We start from the raw sequence: 22758 nt of genomic DNA on the forward strand, positions 1-22758 counted from the left end.
ATGATAAGATTTCCTCAGCTGGGAAATTCAGTTGTAGCAACACAAAGGCAACAGTAGTAGGCCTACACATAAAAGGTTCACATAAACAGAGACAGTAAAGGACAAATAAAATGAGGAAAACACTAAAATAAGAATAAAACAAATAAAAAACAAACAAAAAAAACCACACAGGAACATATGGAGACAAACATTGCAAGTTAAAGTAACAGTTATGTGACATTATAGCTTATAATAGCAGCAGCGTCAGTTGGTAAACAGTAAGATCAGACTAATGATTCAGTTAAGTAGTGTTAGGCTAATTAGTGTTTGTTAATTTAGAGATCAGGGTGTCTACAGGTATCAGACACTTTAACGTTGATTTTTTAAATGATTTTTTTTTCAAGCCCTTATTGACATTATAGAAAACATGCAAACAAAGAAGTCATTAATATAGACAAGATCATTCAGAGTAAAAATCTGATTTAGTGTTATTAACAACATGCAGGAATACATTTTTCCAAAATTGCTTATTGTGGGAACATTGCCAAAACAGGGGCATCAAAAGTGGAAGTAGTCTCGTGCCTAAGGCTTATCTGTCTTACATAACTGTCATGAATTATTTCCACAAATAGCCCATGGACTGCGAATCAGGCTTAAACGTGGGGAATATTGGATTAATATTTAGTGCACTTACACATGTTGACTATATTTAATAAATTCACGGAGAGAGGTTGCTTTATTAAACCATTTTAAATATTGTTGTCATGTTTTGTAAAAGTTACTCAGCAAAGAAGACGCTCCGTCTCATTTTGATGACGTTTACAGTTCAGTTTACTGAGGAACTGCTACTGGTTTCGAGAAGCAATTTTTTTTTAATCAAAAACACACACTTCCTCCCGTCAAAACAGGTACGACAGCCCTCTTTATCGTTTTTATACATTATTTAGACTAGCAATACACGAAATGAATAGGATAGTTTATAAAATCGATGCTGCAATAGAGTCGTGGTGACCCCATGACAGCTTAGCTTGTTAGCTAACTAGCTAACTAACCCTGCTGCAGGACGGTCAATGCTACTAGCTGCTGCTAGCTAGTTAGCTAACTAGCGTCAAGTAGCTAAGCTGCTATTTAAAATGCTGAACGGCTGATGTGACACTTTTGAAATGGCGTAATAGTTGGAGAGCTAGCTCCACAAAGTAACACGAGTATATCTGTATGCTACTGAGCTGACCTGATGGGTAACCGTGACAACACATTGTAACGTTAAAGAGGTGAGTCCTGATAAAACACACGAGTGAGCGATAATGACAGGCAGCCCATATGTTCACTGCTCCGTGAGCAGCTGTAAGCAGCAGCGGACAGTAGATGTGTTATTGATTTCTCTGAATGTCGTGCCAAAAAGTTTCCAAGCTCATCAGTAGTGTGGAAGATAATAAATCACTAGTGAAACATTAGGATCAGGCAGCTGGAGAAGGTATTTATTTATCAATCCAATGTAAAGTTAGTATGATGAGAAGGAAAGGAAGACATTGTAAATAGGATTCAACAATGAGTAGATAGAAACTAGGACACAGTAATCTAAACAATAACTACACTCTCCATTACAGCAAAAATATTCTGCAATGTGATGTGATCAGTGACAAGAGATAAAGGACAGATATAGAGAAACAGTGGGGTATGACCTAAATAGAGCTACAGCCATTAGTGAATTAAAGAAAAAGGCAATTGTTTTGATAATCAGTTAACTGTTAAGTCATTTTTTTAAGTGAGAATGCCAAAAAAAATTATATTTCCATGTTCTCAGATGTGAGGATTTGTTGCTTTCTTTGGACTTGTATAACAGTAACTAATATTTGTGTGTTTGGGAATATTGGATTGACAAAACAACCCATTTGATGAAGTCACTTCGGGCTCTAGTTTAGGATAGTGTAACAGGCTTTTCTCGCTAATTTCTGATGTTTTAAAGACTAAACGATTAATTGAGAAAATAATCTACAGATTAATCGGTAACAAACATAATCAATAGTTGCAGCCGTAGGAGTTTGTGTGGAAGAAAAAAAAATCAAGAGTGAAACATCAGGATCAGGCAGCAAAATAAAACATTTATTCATAAATCCAATGTAGAGAAGGTGTTGTGAGAAGGAGAGGATGATATAAAAAGGGCTGAGACTAACAATTATTTTCATCATCATTATTTTTCTATTGATTGATTATTTGGTTTGTTGTTTGAAAAATGTCCATCACAATTTCGTTCAAACCAAAGTTGTTGTCTTCAAACATCTTGTTTTGTCTGACCAACACTTCAACACCCAAAGATAGTTAGTTTACCTTACTATAATATGGTGAAAAGCAGATAATCTGAATATTGGAGAAGCTGGAACCAATGCGTTTTTATAATAATAATAATGATAATGATAATGATAATACAGATCATTTTTAGATCATAAAATCAAACAATTCTGTATTAAGAAGATTTTCAAGAAAACCCTCAAAACACATCTGTTCAAAACTGCCTTTAACCTCTAAATTCAGTGTACTTCGCCTGCCCTTCCTGGAATATTTCCTTACTACCTCCCTATGGATTGTATCATTATCATTATTATTATTATTATTATTAGTTTCTGTTCTTGCTCTCTGTAAGGCGTCTTTGAGTATCCTGAAAAGCGTTACATAAAACCAGTGTATTATTATTATTATTATTGTTAAACAGTATTAATATACAATAAAAGTTAATAAAATGACAAAAATCTTGATTATAGATATTAGGTATAAAATCATTATTATAAAAGCATCATTAGTGCAAATCTCAATATGTGTGTCACCACTAAATCAGAACAAGTATGCCAGCTCGAAAAGGTGTGTTTTCAGACAGGATTTGAAGGTGGAAAGGCATTTAAATCTTTCAAGGTATTTTAATCTGTTATCGAAATAGTAGCTGATTCATTCCTAGTCAGTGGACTAATTGGTGAATCAGTTAATTGTTTTTACACTATAATCTGAACAGTACTAAATATCCAGCATTTAATTGTGATCAGTGTCAGGAGATAGAAACAGTAGAGCATGTCCTTATAACATGCAAACAATATGGGGTACAAAGACAGGAAATGTCTGCACAATAGGCTCGGGCAGTACCTAATTTTTATAACTTTATACCTTCCTGATATTTTACTGGGGTTTACAGAATATGACGGTAAACTAAAGCTTAGCTACTAGTGATAGAAGTCATTGTAGCATGTATGTTATTGTCTAGCCTACAATGCTGTGTTTCCAATATGCAGTTAGTCTACTTTGACAAGTCTTGCTGGGTTTACGTTCTAATGGCCCATAGAATAATGGATACATAGAAAATTAGTGCCCTCTTGCTGGAGGACTGATGATACTTATTGTCTCTGGGGATACCATCACATCAGTGGGCTGAGTGAAGATGATGTACTGAATGAAATCATGTGGTTAATAAATTGCTTTTGTAGTAGGAAGAAGTCATCTCAAGAGAAAGTTATATGTGGCAGTACTCCCAAACAAGGGCAGAGGCATTTTTCTTTTTACTTACTGTTATCCCTTCCACTCACTGTCCCCATATTTCTTAGCGCAGCTCCCTATTCTGCCAGTAAAGGCTGACCTCAGGTGCTGTGCTGTTATACTTCGATGCCGCCCAAGCCTCCTGCAAAATTGCACATATGAGACATATGATGTAAGGAGTAGACTACAGTGTGAAAGGCAGAACATGGTTGTTTTGATGGTTGACTTTAGGCAGTGGGCAACAAGGGGCATTAAATCCCAGAAGAAGTAATGTGACATCAAGGACACCGTCTTCCTTAAAACCTCAAAGAAGAAGAGAAGGCTGTCCTAAGAACTGTTGAGCACCCTATTATGCTGACTTAAACAACTCCCCTACAGAAAAGTGAGAACTGCATATATTATGGCACATTTTTAAGTGAAATATGAACCTAATTTGGTAAAGAATGTCAGACAAAGTTATTCTATGGCCTTGAGACACAAGTTCAAACACAGCTGTTAATGATAAGGTGCTGAAGTTGTGCACTTCTGCATTTTGCTTCTAAGCATGAGGTGATGATGATATAGTTGGACAATGATGGAAAAGAATGTTGATTTTGTGTGTATGTTATTTATATTTTGTAAGTGTAGTTCCATTGTCACATAGCTGTTGTGTCCGCATTGCTCCTCAAGGCTGGGATCTTGGATGGATAAGTGTTGAGCCCCAATGAGATGACTGACCAGGGCAACAACAACCAGAACATCTCCTGCAACCCCTTTGCTGCCCTCTTCAGCTCACTGGCTGATGCCAGGCAGTTCGCATCAGGCCAGAGACCAGAACAGTCTGCTGAACCACCAGGTGGGTAGAGTTATCAGAGCTACTATAGTCCTCGAATGAGAAGTATAGTCAGTGCTGAATCAAAATGCATACACACAAATATATAAATAACATCATTTCAGTGATATTATGAAGAAATATCAGTTTTTTTAATTTATTGTATGTATGAATATCCAAATGGTTTCATTGTTACCCCCTGTATCTTGTTTCACAGTGGAGGACTCAGGAGAGAGCCAGTCAGAGTCAGAAAACTCTGTGTCAGACAGTGTTGATGATAATGACGACTCCGTGGCAGAGATCAGCCGCTCCTTCCGGTCCCGGCAGGAGCTGTGCGAACAGCTCAATGTCAATCACATGATCCAGCGAATATTTCTCATCACTCTGGACAACAGTAAGTAAAAAGAGAATCCTAATCAGACCTTGATCTGTAACTCATACCCCTTTCATACACCGTATGTGCATCGGACTCAGCTCTATTGAATATGTGTTGGACCCATTGATATGAGACGGCTGATGGATGACCAATCAGTGTTGATGGTAAATGTGGTCCACTGAAGCAGTAAATTCCTCAGTGCATGCTATATTGACAGAGAAAGCCAAGTTCTCCTGCAAGCAGTGCCTACATGTACCAGGATGCATTGCTCTCAAGCTTCTGACACCCATAGCTTTTAGCCTACTAGCCTATAGCTATTGCTTTATTGGCCAAAACATAATGTAGCTGAGGTTTATGAGTTGCACCTACAGTACAGGCCAAAAGTTTGGACACACCTTCTCATTCAATGCGTTTTCTTTATTTTCATGACTATTTACATTGTAGATTCTCACTGAAGGCATCAAAACTATGAATGAACACATGTGGAGTTATGTACTTAACAAAAAAAGGTGAAATAACTGAAAACATGTTTTATATTCTAGTTTCTTCAAAATAGCCACCCTTTGCTCTGATTACTGCTTTGCACACTCTTGGCATTCTCTCCATGAGCTTCAAGAGGTAGTCACCTGAAATGGTTTCCACTTCACAGGTGTGCCTTATCAGGGTTAATTAGTGGAATTTCTTGCTTTATCAATGGGGTTGGGACCATCAGTTGTGTTGTGCAGAAGTCAGGTTAATACACAGCCGACAGCCCTATTGGACAACTGTTAAAATTCATATTATGGCAAGAACCAATCAGCTAACTAAAGAAAAACGAGTGGCCATCATTACTTTAAGAAATGAAGGTCAGTCAGTCCAGAAAATTGCAAAAACTTTAAATGTGTCCCCAAGTGGAGTCGCAAAAACCATCAAGCGCTACAACGAAACTGGCACACATGAGGACCGACCAGGAAAGGAAGACCAAGAGTCACCTCTGCTTCTGAGGATAAGTTCATCCGAGTCACCAGCCTCAGAAATGGCAAGTTAACAGCAGCTCAGATCAGAGACCAGATGAATGCCACACAGAGTTCTAGCAGCAGACCCATCTCTAGAACAACTGTTAAGAGGATACTGCGCGAATCAGGCCTTCATGGTCAAATAGCTGCTAGGAAACCACTGCTAAGGAGAGGCAACAAGCAGAAGAGATTTGTTTGGGCCAAGAAACACAAGGAATGGACATTAGACCAGTGGAAATCTGTGCTTTGGTCTGATGAGTCCAAATTTGAGATCTTTGGTTCCAACCGCCGTGTCTTTGTGAGACGCAGAAAAGGTGAATGGATGGATTCCACATGCCTGGTTCCCACTGTGAAGCATGGAGGAGGAGGTGTGATGGTGTGGGGGTGTTTTGCTGGTGACACTGTTGGGGATTTATTCAAAACTGAAGGCACACTGAACTAGCATGGCTACCACAGCATCCTGCAGCGACATGCCATCCCATCCGGTTTGCGTTTAGTTGGACGATCATTTATTTTTCAACAGGACAATGACCCCAAACACACCTCCAGGCTGTGTAAGGGCTATTTGACCAAGAAGGAGAGTGATGGAGTGCTGCGGCAGATGACCTGGCCTCCACAGTCACCGGACCTGAACCCAATCGAGATGGTTTGGGGTGAGCTGGACCGCAGAGTGAAGGCAAAGGGGCCAACAAGTGCTAAACACCTCTGGGAACTCCTTCAAGACTGTTGGAAAACCATTTCAGGTGACTACCTCTTGAAGCTCATGGAGAGAATGCCAAGAGTGTGCAAAGCAGTAATCAGAGCAAAGGGTGGCTATTTTGAAGAAACTAGAATATAAAACATGTTTTCAGTTATTTCACCTTTTTTTGTTAAGTACATAACTCCACATGTGTTCATTCATAGTTCATTCATAGTAGTGATGCCTTCAGTGAGAATCTACAATGTAAGTAGTCATGAAAATAAAGAAAACGCATTGAATGAGAAGGTGTGTCCAAACTTTTGGCCTGTACTGTATACTGCTGCACATAACAAAATAAAAACATGGAAGCCCCATAGTCTGAACCAGCATGCCCTAAGGCAACTCAACAAAATAGTGTTAACTTAGGTTACCTTAGATTACTTGGATCACCTGCCCTCTCGGCCCTGCTAGTTTCAGTTGTCTTTTCTAGTATATCTTTGGGATCCAGTTGAAGGTCTCCAGCACACCTCTGTCCAAGTTCAGGGTAAAACTTTCACGTATAGTAATGCACACACAAGCTCTCTCAGGGCTCTCCTGGCATCAGCAACAGCTACAGCACTACCCACGCTCAAATTCAAAATGTTTCCATTTCCGTTGGCATTGGAGGGCAATTTGAGCAAAGGCACCACCAATTGGGCTCTGCTCTTGGCAGCTCTGGTTCTTGAACGTCCCTGCCATCCATATCTTCTCATGCAGCTTCAGCTTCTCTCTGCTGCATTTCTTCGGCTGTATCCTCTGGCTCAGAGAAATACAGCTGAATATCTGAGTCAGCCAAAAGACTAAAGTAAAGTGTATCCTCATCCATAACATCCTCTGCACTTTTCACTATTTTCACTGTTGGAAACATAGCCAGTTTGCAGCACAAGCGTAGACAACAAGGAAGTTGTGTTCTCGAGCGGCATCTAGTAGTCCCCTGGCTATCCAAGGGCAAAATTCAGCCTTTAGTTTTCCTCCTTCCATCCACGTCACTGTTGCGTCAAATGACGGCGCTGAAAGGAGGAAGAACAACAGGCTTTGCAGCAGCTGAACTCAGCCTACCTGGTCAGTTTATCACACACTGAGGAATTTATTGCTTCATTCGACTACATTTATCATGAACACTGATTGGACACCCACATACAAGGTGGCACATTGTCCCTTTGATGTCAAACTCATGCGTCTACGTTGCTGAAAACTTGGAACAAGAACAAGTCATGTTGGAGAGGAAGAAACAGTCCAAAGCATGGCTTCATTTAACGAAGAAAGATAACTAACAGTGCTGCTCTTGTAATGTCTGTAAAATGTTAACTTCAAGTAAGGAAACACCAGCTATCTGCTGAAACATCTTTCTATGCAACATGGGCTTATATGAAGGAATGCTGTGTATTGACACGAGTGCCACTGCCTACCAATTCAGCAGCACATTTGTTACCGGGGGGGTGAATATCCTCTGTTACAAAAATGCTCAAATGTGTAGGCCTTATTTGTTTCCTCCACAAAATCAATAAGAGAATCAATAAAGAATAGGATTGATAAGCACAATCAATAGTGTGACTGATATCAATAAAATCTTACCAATTCCCTATTTGGAAATGACATCAACATTCTTACAAAATCGATATGACACATGTGATGAATACGTCATGTGTGCAAATTTGTTGAGCCGTCCATTAAGAATGACATCAATTTCCACATTACCGATTTCCACCTATCCTTCATTATGGGACAGCGTCACATCTAACTGCACTCCCTGAAGAAATATTATCATATTTTTGGAAAAATGAAACAGTGATTGCAGAGAGAAGCAGACAGAGGGGTCTACAGTCTGTGTTTGAAGGATATATCCAGGATGTCAAACTGACTCAGCAGCAACAACAGGTTAAAAGACAAAGATAGTTAGAAGCTAAAGCCGAACTATAGGCTACAGATCACAGTGTAAAAGTGAACCACCACATCACTGCTGATCGCCACACAAGACAATGAATATAAAAGGAAACTTTGCTGATATTGAACCAGCTGTGTGACATCACAGTGTGTGCAGATGAACGGTGTTTGGCTTTGCCCTCATGCCGCTGCCAACACCTGGACCTTCACGCCGGATAGGCAGGGATTTTCAGGGGAAGTCAAACAACGTTCATCTGTGCGCAATGTGATGACACACAGCTGGTTGAATATCAGCAAAGTTTTCCTGCTTCCCTTCACTGGTTCCTGTACAGCAGGGTCGGTCTTTGTTTCACTGATATAATCATTAAAAAGCAAAAGCAGCATGTGTATACATTCAGTAGGCTATATCTTCAGTAGCTAGCTAGCTAACCCTACACTTTTCAGGGTTTGATTTTGGTTTTGGAACAGGGAAGAAACGTATATCTTTTTCCAACCTCTCCGGGTAATGAGTATCATTAATACACGACGTGCCCCAGGCACAACATTTAGCTCTAAATCCACAAAACCAGCCTGAAAATGAAGGAAATTTGAAACGAATGGAGCACAGCTGGTCTGAGGCGGACTGATGCTATGTTACGATTGGCCAGTCTGTGTCTGGGGGCGGGACTTAGCAAAGGGTCTGTTAGTTGTTAGTAAACCATGTTTACCTGTGGTATTTGCTTCAGTCTGTAAGAAACATTTGACAGACAGAAAGAAACATTTGACAGACAGAAACAGGCTGACAGACACAGACAGACAGACAGACAGACAGACACAGACAGACAGACGAATAGACAGAAACAGACAGACACAAACAAACAAACAGACAGACAGACAAACAGATAGACAGACAGAAACAGAGACAGAAGCAGACAGACAGACAGAAGCAAACAGAGAGACAGACAGACAGACAGACAGACAGAAACATATAGACAGACAGAAACAGATAGACAGACAGACAAACAAACAGACAGACAGACAGAAGCAAACAAACAGACAGACAGAAACAGACAGACAAAAGCAAACAGACAGACATACAGGAATAGACAGATAGACAGACAAACAAACAGACAGACAGACAGAAGCAAACGAACAGACAGACAGAAACAGACAGACAAAAGCAAACAGACAGACATACAGGAATAGACAGACAGAGACAGACAGAAACAGATAAACAGAGACAGATAGACAGACAGACAGACAGACAGAAGCAAACAAACAGACAGACAGACAGACAGACAGACAGAAACAAACAGAGAGACAGGAACAAAGAGACAGACAGAAATAAACAGACAGAAGCAAACAAACAGACAGACAGACAGACAGAAACAAACAAACAGAGAGACAGGAACAAAGAGACAGAAATAAACAGACAGAAACAAACAGACGTACAGCAACAGACAGACAGACAGGCAGGTGTCTGATCATGTACCTAACTAATAGCACAGTGTGTTGTGTTGTCCTCAGTGGTATTATTAGATGTCGCCAGCCATCTTGAAAGTCAGTTTTTAAATTTCCAGTAAGCACTGCAACAAATGACTCACCACCCCAAAGACAATACAGAGACCTTGCACACTGTGAAGCTTCTCTGTGAGTTGGCTGGGTCTCTCCACCACAGAGACAGCCTGAGGATGAGTCAAGATGATCAGGAAACGCAGGCTAAAAGCCCCTCTTTTCTCACAGAGTAATGCATTCCTCTGCCACCTCAGTCTGAAATAAAGCAGAGAAAACACATGCTGCACATTTAATCCTCCTGTGTCTTATTTATTCTAATGTTGATGCTAATGCCGCTGATTCATTTCTTAACTACAGTCCACTCCACTCCAGTATTCATGCTTGGAGTGCTTTAAGCTTCAGGGGTTGTTATGTATAATAAAGCTTGAGCACACTTTATTTTTAAGGACCCTGGTTTTATTCAACCCTAGGTGACCCCAGTCTGAGAGGAGGTAATGGGATCCCTCCTCGCTGTGTTTACCTGGAGGAGATGGCTGCAGATCTGGATGGACAGGACTGGCTGGACATGGATAACATAGAGCAGGTCAGATGTCATCACTCTGTTCTTCCCATTTTCTTTCTCTCATCTTAATAAACCACTAAATGTCTGGTACAGTCAGTGAAGGAATGACCACCTTTACACTGTGCCAAGGGTGCCATTCATGGATGCATTATGTAAGAAATCGATGCAGAAGTCTAAGGGATCGCATTACAAATTAGGTGCTTAGAAAATGAATGAGTGAGTAAGCAGATGTGCAAAATGTTTTACATGGTCTGTTATGTGTCCTCCAGGCTCTGTTTAACCGTCTGCTGGTACTAGAGCCAGGAAACCACCTCATCTACATGACATCATGCAGCGCTGTTAATCTCTCCGCTGACCGGGATGCTGGAGAGAAGTGTGCTATCCCATATCTTTTCGCTTCTTACCAGAGGGCTAAAAAAGAGGTGCGACTTTTTCCCTATCAAACTGTATATGAAGCACTTTGATGCAACCATTTTCAGAGATTACTGGCTGTTTATAGACCGTTATTGATGATTGGAACATACAGATAACCCACGCTCTTCCATAATTCATGACTTAAGGTGAAGAAGGTACCAGAGAAGTTACTGCCGTTTGCTGTTCGCTGTAAGAACCTGACAGTTTCCAACACGCGGACGGTTCTGCTCACCCCAGAGATCTACACCAGCCAGAATATCTACGAACAGCTTCTTGACCTGCTGCTGGAAGGTTTCAGTGGAGCACGTAGGTTCAGGACTATTTCTTTTCCCATGTGTTCGTCTGTACTCACTGAATTTTCTCTTCTCAGTTTCTTACAAAGTCGCTGTGTTTCAGAGCCAGAGGAGGTGGTCGAGTTTGTGGAGGAGGTCATCGCTGGCCTGCTCTCTGACCAGGAGGTGCGTACCTTCGAGGAGGTGATAGTACCAGTGTTTGATATCTTCCAGGGACGCATCAAAGACTTGGACCTGTGCCAGCCTCTCCTCTACTCCTACCTGGATGTTCTGCTCTACTTCAGCCACAATAAAGATATTGCTAAGGTCAGAAGACACTCAAGGATGCTTTGCAAATGTTATTGTAAAGTTGCCTCCTTTTGACTGCTAATTATAATACCCACTACAAATTAATTTAAAATCATAATCGGATATACAGTAATGGGCTAATATTTCACACTGCTACCTGAACCTTTCCCATGTGTTTAACTCTTCAAATCCTTCCAACAATTGTTCTTTTTTATTTTTGTCTCAGGTACTGGTGGAACACATTCAACCCAAAGACCCAGCCAATGGTTTGCAGTACCAAAAAACCTTACTGGGAGCGGTGCTAAGTATCTCCTGCTTGTTAAAAACTCCGGGTGTGGTGGAGGGACATGGTTACTTCCTGAACCCGTCTCGCTCCAGCGCCCAGGAGACCAAAGTTCAGGAGGCCAACATCCACCAGGTGAAGAGATTCTCTTCAGTTTGTTCGCCTTTTTTTAATAAATTAAACTATTCAGTGATTGTCTCTACAAATGTTCCAGGGCTAATGATGTCCACTCTCCTTGTGTTGTAGTGTATGGGTCACTTTCACGAGAAGCTTTACCAGATCTTGAAAAACTTGCTCCAGCGATCTGGCGAGATGCGCCACTTGCTGCTCTCGTGGTTGGGCAGCTGTCTGCAGGCTAACGCTGGCCGGGCCAAGATCTGGGCCAATCAGATGCCAGAGATCTTCTTCCAGATGTATGCTTCGGATGCGTTTTTCTTAAACTTGGGTGCGGCGCTGCTAAAGCTGTGCCAGCCCTTCTGCAGGCCACGGTCGCCCAAACTACTCACGTTCAACCCCACCTACTGCGCCCTCAAAGAGCTGAGTGAAGAGGAGAGGCGCAATCGCAATGTGCATGCAACAGGTTAATAATATATGTGAAAATGAGTGTTAATAAGTCTATTTGCATTATTTCAACATCTTTATGTATCAGTATGAATGCAGCAGCTCTGGTGTTTGTTTTGGGTTTGTAACTGTAGCAGCAGAGGAGTATACATTACATTTCATGACTAAATAATCCTAAATGTGTTACACCAGGTCTCGACAAGGAAACCTGTCTGATCCCAGTGCCCCCTCAGCAGCCGGTGGAGTCTGCGCAGTCCTACAGCCTGCTGACTGAAAATCTCATCCTCACACAACTCACCCTTCATCTCGGCTTCCACAGGTACGTATCTTCAAACGAGCGCCAACACAACTTCCATATAGACCTTTAACAGAGTATCGGTTGTCAGCAGTAACCCATATTGTCTTGTTCTCTTTGTGTCCATGCACCTGCGCACATGCATTACATGCACGCGTAGACTCCATGAGCAGATGGTGAAGATGAACCAGTCTCTCCACCGGCTCCAGGTGACGTGTCAGGAGGCCCAGCGAACAGGCAACCCCATGACGGAGCAGCTCCTGGAGCAGTTCGAGCGTCTGATGATTGTTTACCTGTCAACCAAAGCTGCCACCACGCAGCCTGCCATGCTGCAATGCTGCCTTAACCTCCAAGCTTCCACTGCTGCTCTGCTGGTTCAGCTTAGTATGGGGAACCAGGGGCCTGAGCATGTAGCACTCAGTTTTCCCCTGCCCTCCCTACAGAACACTATGCTCTGCTACGTACCAGGTACGTCAGGTCTTCTACTTTTTAATCTTTTTGACCTCCTTAAATGGAGCGTGTGGAACAGTGTGTTTAATAATTGATAGAAACATAATTTGAATGTAACAGCATTTATCTCTGGATGTCACCACACCTTGCCAGCATGTAATTAATGATTTTTGAGACCATTTTATTGGCAAAATTAACTTTTTATGAATGAGTTTATAATACTCAGGCTCAGGTCATGTGAAAATCGTCAGTACAGGTATTTTTAGAGCTGATGTTTAATCTCTAACTCTGGGTTTAATAAATAGTTGATACGACAAAATGTTTTGAAATGACTGCATTCAAGGAAGTGGTTAGTCACTTGTAGCACGATTATTCATTCATGCTGAACATTCCTTCATATGATAGTCATTACTAAAGTGTGCCTTTTGTTTGTCAGAGTTTTTTGCAGAGAACTTGGGAGATTTTTTCATCTTCCTGCGTCGATTTGCCGACGATGTTTTGGAGACGTCTGCAGAAAGCCTGGAGCAGATTCTTAACTTCATCACTGTCTTCATGGGTAACGTAGAGAGGTACGGTACATGGCTTAGACAGGTGCATGACTTGATCTATCATGTCAGTGACTGTGGCTGTGGGGCTTGATTGGTGCAGACCATCTTGGAATTTTAGCTTCAATCCCTCCTGTCCTATATGCACAACAGGATGAAGAACCCTCATTTAAGGGCAAAGCTTGCCGAGGTCTTAGAGGCGGTGATGCCCCACATGGAGCCGGTGGCTCCTGGTGCTGCTCAGCCAATCGTGTACCAGCGAGAAAGAGTCTTCTGCTCCTATAGACACGCAGCTCAGCTGGCAGAGGCCCTCATCACTGTGTTTGTGGACATTGAATTCACAGGTATTGTATTCCTCACAAGTTTTGACCTGCTAGTGGTCGCTGTAGATGGATGCAGCATTGAACTGTTTTTGATAAAGCCACATTTAAATCCACAGATTTCTTAACAGGTGCTATCACAAGTATGCACACTTAAAAAGAATTCACATAAAAAATACAAGTACTGTAAAAGATTGACTTTGGATCATTTGGGGTCTTTTTCTAGTCAGGTGTAGAGGATAGATTGTGTGTGCACACCTGTGTGTGTTAAAGATAAGGAGAGAAGCTGGAAAAAAAGTTGCAGTGTTTGCCTTTATTTAGTTTTCCTCTCTTTTTCTCCAGGTGATCCTCATCAGTTTGAACAGAAATTCAACTACAGAAGACCTATGTATCCCATCCTCAAGTACATTTGGGGCAAAGATAACTACAGAGAAAGTATCAAGGTAATGAGAAGCTGGATAGTGGTATGCTGTGAGACTGTTTGGGTGCATCTGATAATCCTCAAAAATCTAATCCTGTCTCAATCATATCGTTTGCTGTCCCAAAACTAGAAATATCAAGATTAAATCCCGTTCTTTAAGAACAGTCTCACCTACAAATTCACCCACCACTACAGGCATAATAACACATCCAGACCACATGTTGTTGAACAGCTGTATAACAGTGTTCAAGTACTTTATTAATCATATGCACAACAGTTACAGAGACGCAGTTACTGGCAATGAAAATCTTAAATCTCAGGCTCCCTTCAACGATGCTGATTTAAAGTGTATAAGAAAGAAAAAGAGATTGTGCAAGAAAAACAAAATATAAACAGGGATGTAGTAAATGCATGTGCATAGTGATAAATATAAATATGTGTATATAAAGGTATGAACAGATGTAAAACAGTAGTGTGTAGTAACATTGGTATGAGATGAGCACTGACAAGATGTAGGAATAGGAAACAGAAATATGGTGATAACATTTTTGTCGTGGATGTACATCAAGATTATAATCAGCTTTGAGATGTATTACTGAGTAATATGAGTGTATGATCGGGCAGCTTCATCAATAGCAGATATTGATTTTTGGTGACAAGCAGCAAGTAAACTCCTCCAGAAAGACTCTCACTACATGTCATTCAAATTTTTGTCTGTTGTGAGAGGAGTAGTAGGGAGGAAAGGTGGTGGAAAAGCAGAGGAAAGAAAATTTAATGGACTGGTAAACTGTTCAGGATTTATGCTTTATTATATTTTACTTGGTGCATGCCAAGAATGGCTTTGGCTGTTTGTAACCCACAATTTTTGTAAGTGAAATAGAAAAATATAATGATTGAGAGCAAAAACAGGAAGTGGGGCCATATGAGGTATTTTTCCATAGTCAGTGTATTACCTACAGTAGATGGTGTTCAGCAAGCCCCCAGTTTGGAGAAGCAGGTATACTGCTGTAGATGAGGGGCAGCAACAAAATGTATTTTAGCCAGCTAAAAAAAAATCAATATCAGTTTAAGTGCACGCTATATTTAGAATATTTTCACCTTGTCATTGTTCAGCCCTTTCAGGCTGAGAACATAAGCTGTTATCTGCGCTCACTTCAAAGCGACCAGCATCATTTGACAAACAGGAACTTTACCGCACGGAAAACGGAAGTTACTGGTTTACCGCTGCCTTGATCAGTTTGTTTGTGTTATTGTGTGACTTAGGTGAGTCCTTACCAACCCTGTAAAAACACCAAAGTCACACAATAACACAAACAAACTAGCTGGTCAAGGCAGAGGTATACCAGTAGATCCCGTTTCCTGTGAGGTAGAATTACTGTTAAGTGGCTTTGAAGAGTTGTTTCACTCAGTTCTCTTTTGGAAATTGGTGTCTGACAGGAAGATAAAGGGATGAAAGTAATATAAATGTAGCATACACTTAAACTGCTAGGGATTTTTTAGATAGCTAACATATATTTTGTTGCTGTGGCGGTACTTCTGTCTGCTTCTCCAAACAGGACATGCTGACAGACATCTACTGTAGGTAAAATACTGACTATGGATAAGTACCTCATATAGTCCCACTTCCAAAAAAAAATCAAAACTATCACTTTAAGCAGATTGATCCCAGTATTCTCTCCATTTAGTTTGACTTCTCTTGTTTCAGCATTTGGCGCACTATGCATCTGAGAACCTGGAGGCCATGAACCCCCCTCTGTTCCTCAGGTTCCTCAACTTACTGATGAACGATGCCATCTTCCTACTGGATGAGGCTATTCAGGTAACATCATTCATACATGCAAAACTTTACACCAGTTTTGGGAAATAAGCTTTCCATCATATTACAATAAGTTAGTATGTAGTAGAAGTAAACTATCATTATGTTTTCACTTGTGTTTGTCTGGTGTTAATTCACTTTAACTGGTGGTAAAGGTTAGCTTTGCATAAGCAGAAATTTCTGTACACAAGGAGGGAATCTGGCACAGATTTTGTTGACTAGAGGGATATAAACTTGCTCGCCGGAAATCTTAAGTGAAATCTTCATGACTAATAACATGTTTTTATTAAGCTGTGTTTTTATTCTTAGTCAGACTGTCAGTCTTTTTCATTAGCTCAACAAAAAAATAAGTCTGTCTCCATGTGTTGTAGTACCTGAGTAAAATCAAGGTCCTGCAGCTGGAGCGGGATCGAGGGGAGTGGGAAGGCCTGGCCCCCGATGCCAGAAGAGAGAAAGAGTCAAGCCTGCAGATGTTTGGACAGCTGGGGCGCTTCCACAACATCATGTCAAATGAGACCATCGGCACACTGGCCTTCCTCACCTCAGGTCAGGCAGAAAAGATTTGATTGTTCATATTGATTCCCCCATTTAAACTTTGTCTTCATTCGTCCGATGTGTGTTTTTCTTTATCATTTTCCACATTTTCAGAGATCAAGGGGATCTTTGTGCACCCCTTCTTGGCTGAGAGGATCATCTCCATGCTGAATTACTTTCTGCAACACCTGGTGGGTCCTAAGATGGGTGCCCTTAAAGTCAAGGACTTCAGTGAGTTTGACTTCAAGCCCCAGCAGCTTGTCTCTGACATCTGCACCATCTACCTGAATCTGGGGTATGTTGTGAACACTCCTCTTTGTGGAATTGTTAACTTTAGAAAATAAAACGGTAAAAAAAAGCATTTAGCAGCCGTTTTTAAATATTTTTTGTTTAATCTCTTGTCTTTTAGTGCGGCCAAATCCTCTGGAGAAGAAATACTGTGACACATTGCTGAGTATGATCACTATAGTGGTTTCCAGTTTTTTAAAAATGATTGTTTCTCTTTGGCAGTGATGAGGAGAATTTCTGTGCTACAGTCCCAAAAGATGGACGATCGTACTCTCCTACACTCTTCTCCCAAACAGTTAGGGTACTAAAGAAGATAAACAAGCCTGGGGACATGATTGTGGCTTTTGGACTCCTTGCTGATAAAATAAAGGTATCACTTGACCTGCAAACTGTGCCAGATAACACTAGAGTGCATTTTTACAATTCTTTGTTCTGTCAATTTATACATTTCACTGTGGTGAATACAGGTGGAACACGCAGACTGTATATAAAGATGGATAATACTTTTCCTCCCACTGCACAAAAATGAAGCCAAACTATTTGTTATATGGCTGCCGCCATCTTGCGTTGGTGACATCATTTGGAGCCAGAGTCTGTGCGGTAGCGATCTCTCAGTTACAAGCAGCGTCATTAATCACCAGCATACGAATTGGCACACGTAGCTGTCAATCATGACGTCAAACCCCTTTTTTTTATAGCCTCAAATAACTAGTTATAACCAAACTTATCAGAAAAATTAACACTCGAACATCAGCGTGATAAGAACAACCTAAAATGACAGAAACCATCTTTATTTGGCTTTGTTTCTGTTGAGCTGTAATATCATCCATCTTTACTATACAATCTTTTTTGGAGACACTAAAAAACTTTGTTGTCATTGTGCCTCTGTTAAAGTCCCATGCAGACAGACAGCAGCAGGAAGAGGAGACATATGCAGATGCGCCTGATGAATTCTTGGATCCCATCATGTCCACCCTGATGCTCGATCCTGTTCTTCTCCCTTCATCCAATGTGACAGTTGACCGCTCCACTATAGCAAGGCATCTCCTCAGGTTAGTTATTTCCTACATAGCATACAAATTCTGTTGTGATGATCATTACCATATTTGTCTTTCCTGTGAGCAGAGAAGTTGGGATATCTGCGTCTTTATATTAATCTATTGTTATCTGATTAATCATAGTGCTGTCGCAATAACCGCAATATTAAAATACTATTAATATATTAAAATAATTAATACTGAACCCACAGAGACTGGTGGGTCCATCCTCTCTCTTTAAAGACACACTTACTGGCGCACATATTCTGTATCATAGTAACCAGATGGAACCAGTGCGTCTCAGCTGAAACATGCTGCGCCTCTTTATTGCTCCTCTTTGCCCCTCTGTGTTCTGCATTTTAAAAAACAATAATAAACCATATAATAGTCTAAAGCTTATTTACAAAGCACTAAAATAAATGAAGTAACTTGCAAAAACATCAGAAAATGGTGTTAGTACTGCATATTGCGCTGCTGAGCCACCCTTAATCACCGCAGGGAAAGTTCCTTCACCGCGACAGCCCTAATTAATCGCTATTACTGTAAGGTCAAAAATAAACTTGTGGATGAGATGTGGAAACAAAAACTTGGTGTGTTTAAGTTGCATAATTAACCATTTTTTAATGATGTCCTCCTCCTGGCAGTGACCAGACAGACCCTTTCAACCGCAGTCCTCTAACCATGGACCAGATCAGGCCAAACGAGGAACTCAAACAGCAGATCTCACAGTGGCTGGATAAGCATAAGCAGGAGAGGCTGCAGCTGGGACCCAGTGGCTAGCCGGGATCCCTCGCTGTGATAAACAATGACTGCATCCCTGTTTTCCCTCCCAGCTCACATCTCGCGTGCTCCTCTGCTTCTCGGCTAATCCATGGTGTGCTGCCTCTGTGGATTTCTTCTGACTCCTCCGGTCAGACTAACATTGCATCAGCCTTTTCATGCAGCCTTCACGCTCAGTGGATTCTTTCTGTGACAACAGTCCAGGCGAACTGTAGCCCACCGGCTGGTGACAACTTCAAAATCCATACCGATCCACACAGTAGCTGTTCAACTCCCATGACGCCCTGAGTAGGGTGATGCAACTGCTGGTTCCTCTCTCCCTGAATACTGTGTATTAATTAGTTATTATCACAATCAGAACTGTGGCCAGAAATAACAGTTTCAACAGGACTTGTTGAATGTACTGTACGAACTTCTGGCTGACCAGCTGGCCCTAACCAGATTTTATACTGCAAGGTAAGTATTTTTGGGAAGTCTTAAGGCAGAACATGAGTGGAAGTGTTTCTGATTTTACCATAATTTCACCTTCACAAAGAATACAGTATGCACTGCCTTTTAAAGTTCTTGAACACCCAACATTTCCGCACTTTTGGTTAAATCTCAAGCAGCATTGTAAATAACGTTAGCAATTAAAGGCAATGCACAGGTAAAACCAAATTTAATTGTGTGTGTGACTTTTATTTTAGTAGAAATAACCTAGATTTACTTGGAGATGTTCAAAGTCTTGTTCACTGTAATAGGACACCTGAAGCACAAAACTATACTGTGTACACTTTTTTCTGTATTTAAACATATATAGAAAAGTGTCTTCACATCTTCAAGGGCACTTGCCTTTAATCAAGCACTAATTAAAGACCTCGTTAGATATGAGAGCTTGCTAACTAATAGGTTGCTGGGTGTGCGGATTTGGGTTTCAGTTACTATACAATAAGTATACTTTTTAACCATATTTTAGGATCAAGTACATGCAAAAAAAATAATATGAAGTTTACCAAAAAATACCAGACTGCATATGCTTGATTGTTGAGCGTGACATTGATGAGCATCTTGAGGAGTTCGTCCTCGGGAAAACATTTTTGCTCGCAGTTCATCTCACTAGCAAGTGAAAATTTATTTGATTTTAGAAAGCCCCTGACAGTGTTACAGAAGTCATAATGCAACCGTTTGCAACGACCGACTCCAATGTAAAATCTTTGAAATGTCCATTTAAGACACTCAGCAGTGATCGGGGACACAAAATAACATCTCAAATTCCACTTGTTCAAACTGGACAAACAGGATAGCTGTTCCTGAAATGTTATATTTCTCCAAAACTTTCCACCAAAGTCAAACTGACTGAAAGGAAATGTGAGAAATGAGCTATGGAGTCATAGAAATATGCTTCTTAATATTTCTGCCATGTTTAATTTTAATAAAAATGTAGAGAGACTGCAAGACATTTGCTTATTTATGCAGAGCACCTTTGACTGAACCGAATGGCCTCTCAGGTTGACGCTTCTAAACTCAAATATCATGGCAAAACATGAGATTACAAAATGTGTTCTGGCTATCATATTACCTCTGCCAAGGAGGCCATGTTTGTAGTGCCATTTGTCTGTTTGTCAGCAGGATTACGGACAAACTACTGGTGATTTTTTTAAACTTGTTGGAAAAGTGTACCCATTAAACCCATTAAATTTAGGAGTGGATCCGAATCACGGGGTGGATACACTTATTATTTTCACTTTCTTAAACATTGCGAAATCGGGCATTTCGCTCTCTGTGTGCCCTTCTAGTTTCCAAGAAGATTAAATATTCCAAAATTTTCTCATGTACTGTATAATTTTAAGGTCTTAACAATTAATGCATTTCTTGTGATCAAACCAAAAAACAAAAAAAACAGCCAGACTACAGGGTGTTCAATAATTTTTGACTGACAGTGTATAATAATCGTCATCTTTTGAATTAACGTTCACCAGATTAACAGATGTATCCTGATATAGCATTTTTGAACAGATGTTTTTTTTTGTTGTGTGCAAGCGTAGTGTATTAACATGTGGGCAAATAAATGATCAATAGAAGTGGTGCCTAAAACCAACAGCCTTGCAGTAAATGTCAGCGAATGAGGATCTGACTTGTTTCATACTCTTTAAAAGACATAATTATGAGTTTGCTTCTTTAGGGCATACACGAAGCTGTGGGGTAAAAATATAAAAGAATGAAGATCAGAAAGAGGTGACCTGTTTGTGAGTTGCTTTTTGAATGAAAAGGTTTTCATTCAAAATGAAGTATTGTATTAAATGGCAACATGTGAGAGAAAGGTGTATTTGTTGGCATGCCCTCATACTGTATGTTGAATATCTACCACCCGAATGATTACATGGGTTAAATTATAATGCAATATTTTTTTCTTTTAATTGTGATTTTAAAATGTTTATTTTGGATGTACAGTATGATTTAAAAAATAAAACTAATGTGCATTAATAAGACATTGTTATGTTTTGTCTCAGAAATATGACAGTGAGTTCAGTCCTTGCAACACCCTTGTAAAAGAGGGCCTCAAAAGACTTTAAATATATAGATCTTTAATAGTATTGACTGTGTCTCAAGTTTAAGGGGTTCTTTACTTGCTTTATTATGTATTTTAAGTTATTCCCAAGCAACTTGTATAGTAGTGACATCTATATGTCAGACAATCTCAGCAACTATATGAGAAATTCTTAAAAGCCAGATCCCCCATGTACTGTATGTGCTAACAATTCTCACAGGAGAGCTCAAAAAATTGCTTTGGGCCACATGAGGTCCCATTTTTGTGCACGGAGCTGCCTCTGGTTGTAACTTAAACATCTTGTTCATTATGAACTTAAAGGTCCAGTGTGTAGGATGTAGCGGGAATATATTGGCAGAAATATATAATATTCATAACTGTTTTTGTCAGATAGAATCACCTGTAAATGAGAATCATGAAAATTGTTGCCTTAGAATAAGCTGTGTATATCTACATATGGAGAAGGTCTTTGATACCCTGTGGCCCAACAACTTTCTCCCATTGACTTACATTGTAAAAGGATTAGCTCAGCGGTACCTGCACGTAATTTATTTTTGGGTAGTGTTTTCAATGTCTCTAGAATTTCCGTTATAAGATCACAAAGTATCATTTACGTCAGTGCTGCATCGTAGGCAACTGGACTTGCTTGAGTTTCTTGAAGATGTTTTGCCTCTCATCCAAGGAGCTTCTTCAGTTCTAACTGACTGCTGTAGAGTCACAGGCTTTAAACTCCATGTGGGTGTGAACCCTCACATGTGAGTCGTTGACTCGTTGGCCATCTTGTGTGTCGTTAGGGTTAGATAGGTCCAGGTGCGAATTGGTACCATGACCTGGATGACTGAGAATCTTCACCAACATATCATTTACATCCCACGCCACAGACATTGTACTGTTTTCCAGTCCCACACACTTTCAGTACCATTTCATATTATATGATTGAAAGTAACCTACTTCATTCAAGGTTCTGTTGATGTCAAATGTAATTAACAGCCCCGCCTCTTCCACATGAACATGCAGGTGGCTGCTTAGGAAAACCCAGAGTTGACTGAACAAGTTGATAACCAACTTTGTTGTAGTACCGCTTATCCAGATGTACAATGTTAGGGTTAGTCAAGCCAGATAACAAAGAGATATCCTGGGTAAGTTAAACTGGGTTCGTAGTACAGGCCTCTAGTCTGCTCAATAGCACCTTCTACAGATCTCTCACTACATACATTTTCTCTGTGGTGCTCCTGTAACCAAGGTTCAGATAACAGTTAACAAAAAAATGGTTAAAAAAGTTATTATAATGTAAGCAAATAAATGAAATTTGTGTTGTGGATTATAATTAATTTACAAGACGCTGTCAAAGATTGCACATAGTTACCCTAATACTGTGTGAATGAGTTTATATTGTGTATTTGTGGTCTTTTTTCTGTAAAGCCAAAGTTGCTACCTGTATTAGCCATGGTCAAGCTTCCCAAGGCCAACGGTGCTGCCGCCATTTTAGGGTGTGGTGCGCTGAGTATGTAAATGTCAGTGAATGAGGATCTGACTTGTTTCATACTCTTAAAAGACATAATTATGAG

General features: G+C 40.4%; 1 protein-coding gene across 1 annotated transcript; it reads left to right on the forward strand.

Moving 5' to 3' along the window:
* The first annotated feature begins 796 nt into the window (after window positions 1–796).
* On the forward strand, window positions 797–21129 carry ube4a (ubiquitination factor E4A (UFD2 homolog, yeast)). Its single transcript, XM_049576052.1, has 20 exons — window positions 797–887; window positions 4168–4333; window positions 4527–4703; window positions 10247–10359; window positions 10608–10760; window positions 10899–11058; window positions 11149–11351; window positions 11560–11751; window positions 11863–12196; window positions 12370–12496; window positions 12633–12940; window positions 13359–13491; window positions 13621–13811; window positions 14130–14230; window positions 15914–16027; window positions 16396–16570; window positions 16673–16853; window positions 17069–17216; window positions 17741–17898; window positions 18528–21129. Exons 2-20 carry the CDS (start codon window positions 4207–4209, stop codon window positions 18661–18663), a joined length of 3231 nt encoding a protein of 1076 aa, XP_049432009.1. The 5' UTR covers window positions 797–887; window positions 4168–4206; the 3' UTR covers window positions 18664–21129.
* Window positions 21130–22758: the final 1629 nt, after the last annotated feature.

Source organism: Epinephelus fuscoguttatus, linkage group LG5, assembly GCF_011397635.1.
Source record: "Epinephelus fuscoguttatus linkage group LG5, E.fuscoguttatus.final_Chr_v1".
NCBI classification, from domain to species: Eukaryota; Metazoa; Chordata; class Actinopteri; order Perciformes; family Serranidae; genus Epinephelus; species Epinephelus fuscoguttatus.

Bases quoted from the DNA above. Each gene is read 5' to 3' on its own strand.
- ube4a (XM_049576052.1), top strand. From the start codon at position 4,207: ATGACTGACCAGGGCAACAACAACCAGAACATCTCCTGCAACCCCTTT. The intron at 4,334-4,526 runs GTGGGTAGAGTT...CTTGTTTCACAG, and splicing joins ACAGTCTGCTGAACCACCAG to TGGAGGACTCAGGAGAGAGC. The intron at 10,360-10,607 runs GTCAGATGTCAT...TGTGTCCTCCAG, and splicing joins ACATGGATAACATAGAGCAG to GCTCTGTTTAACCGTCTGCT.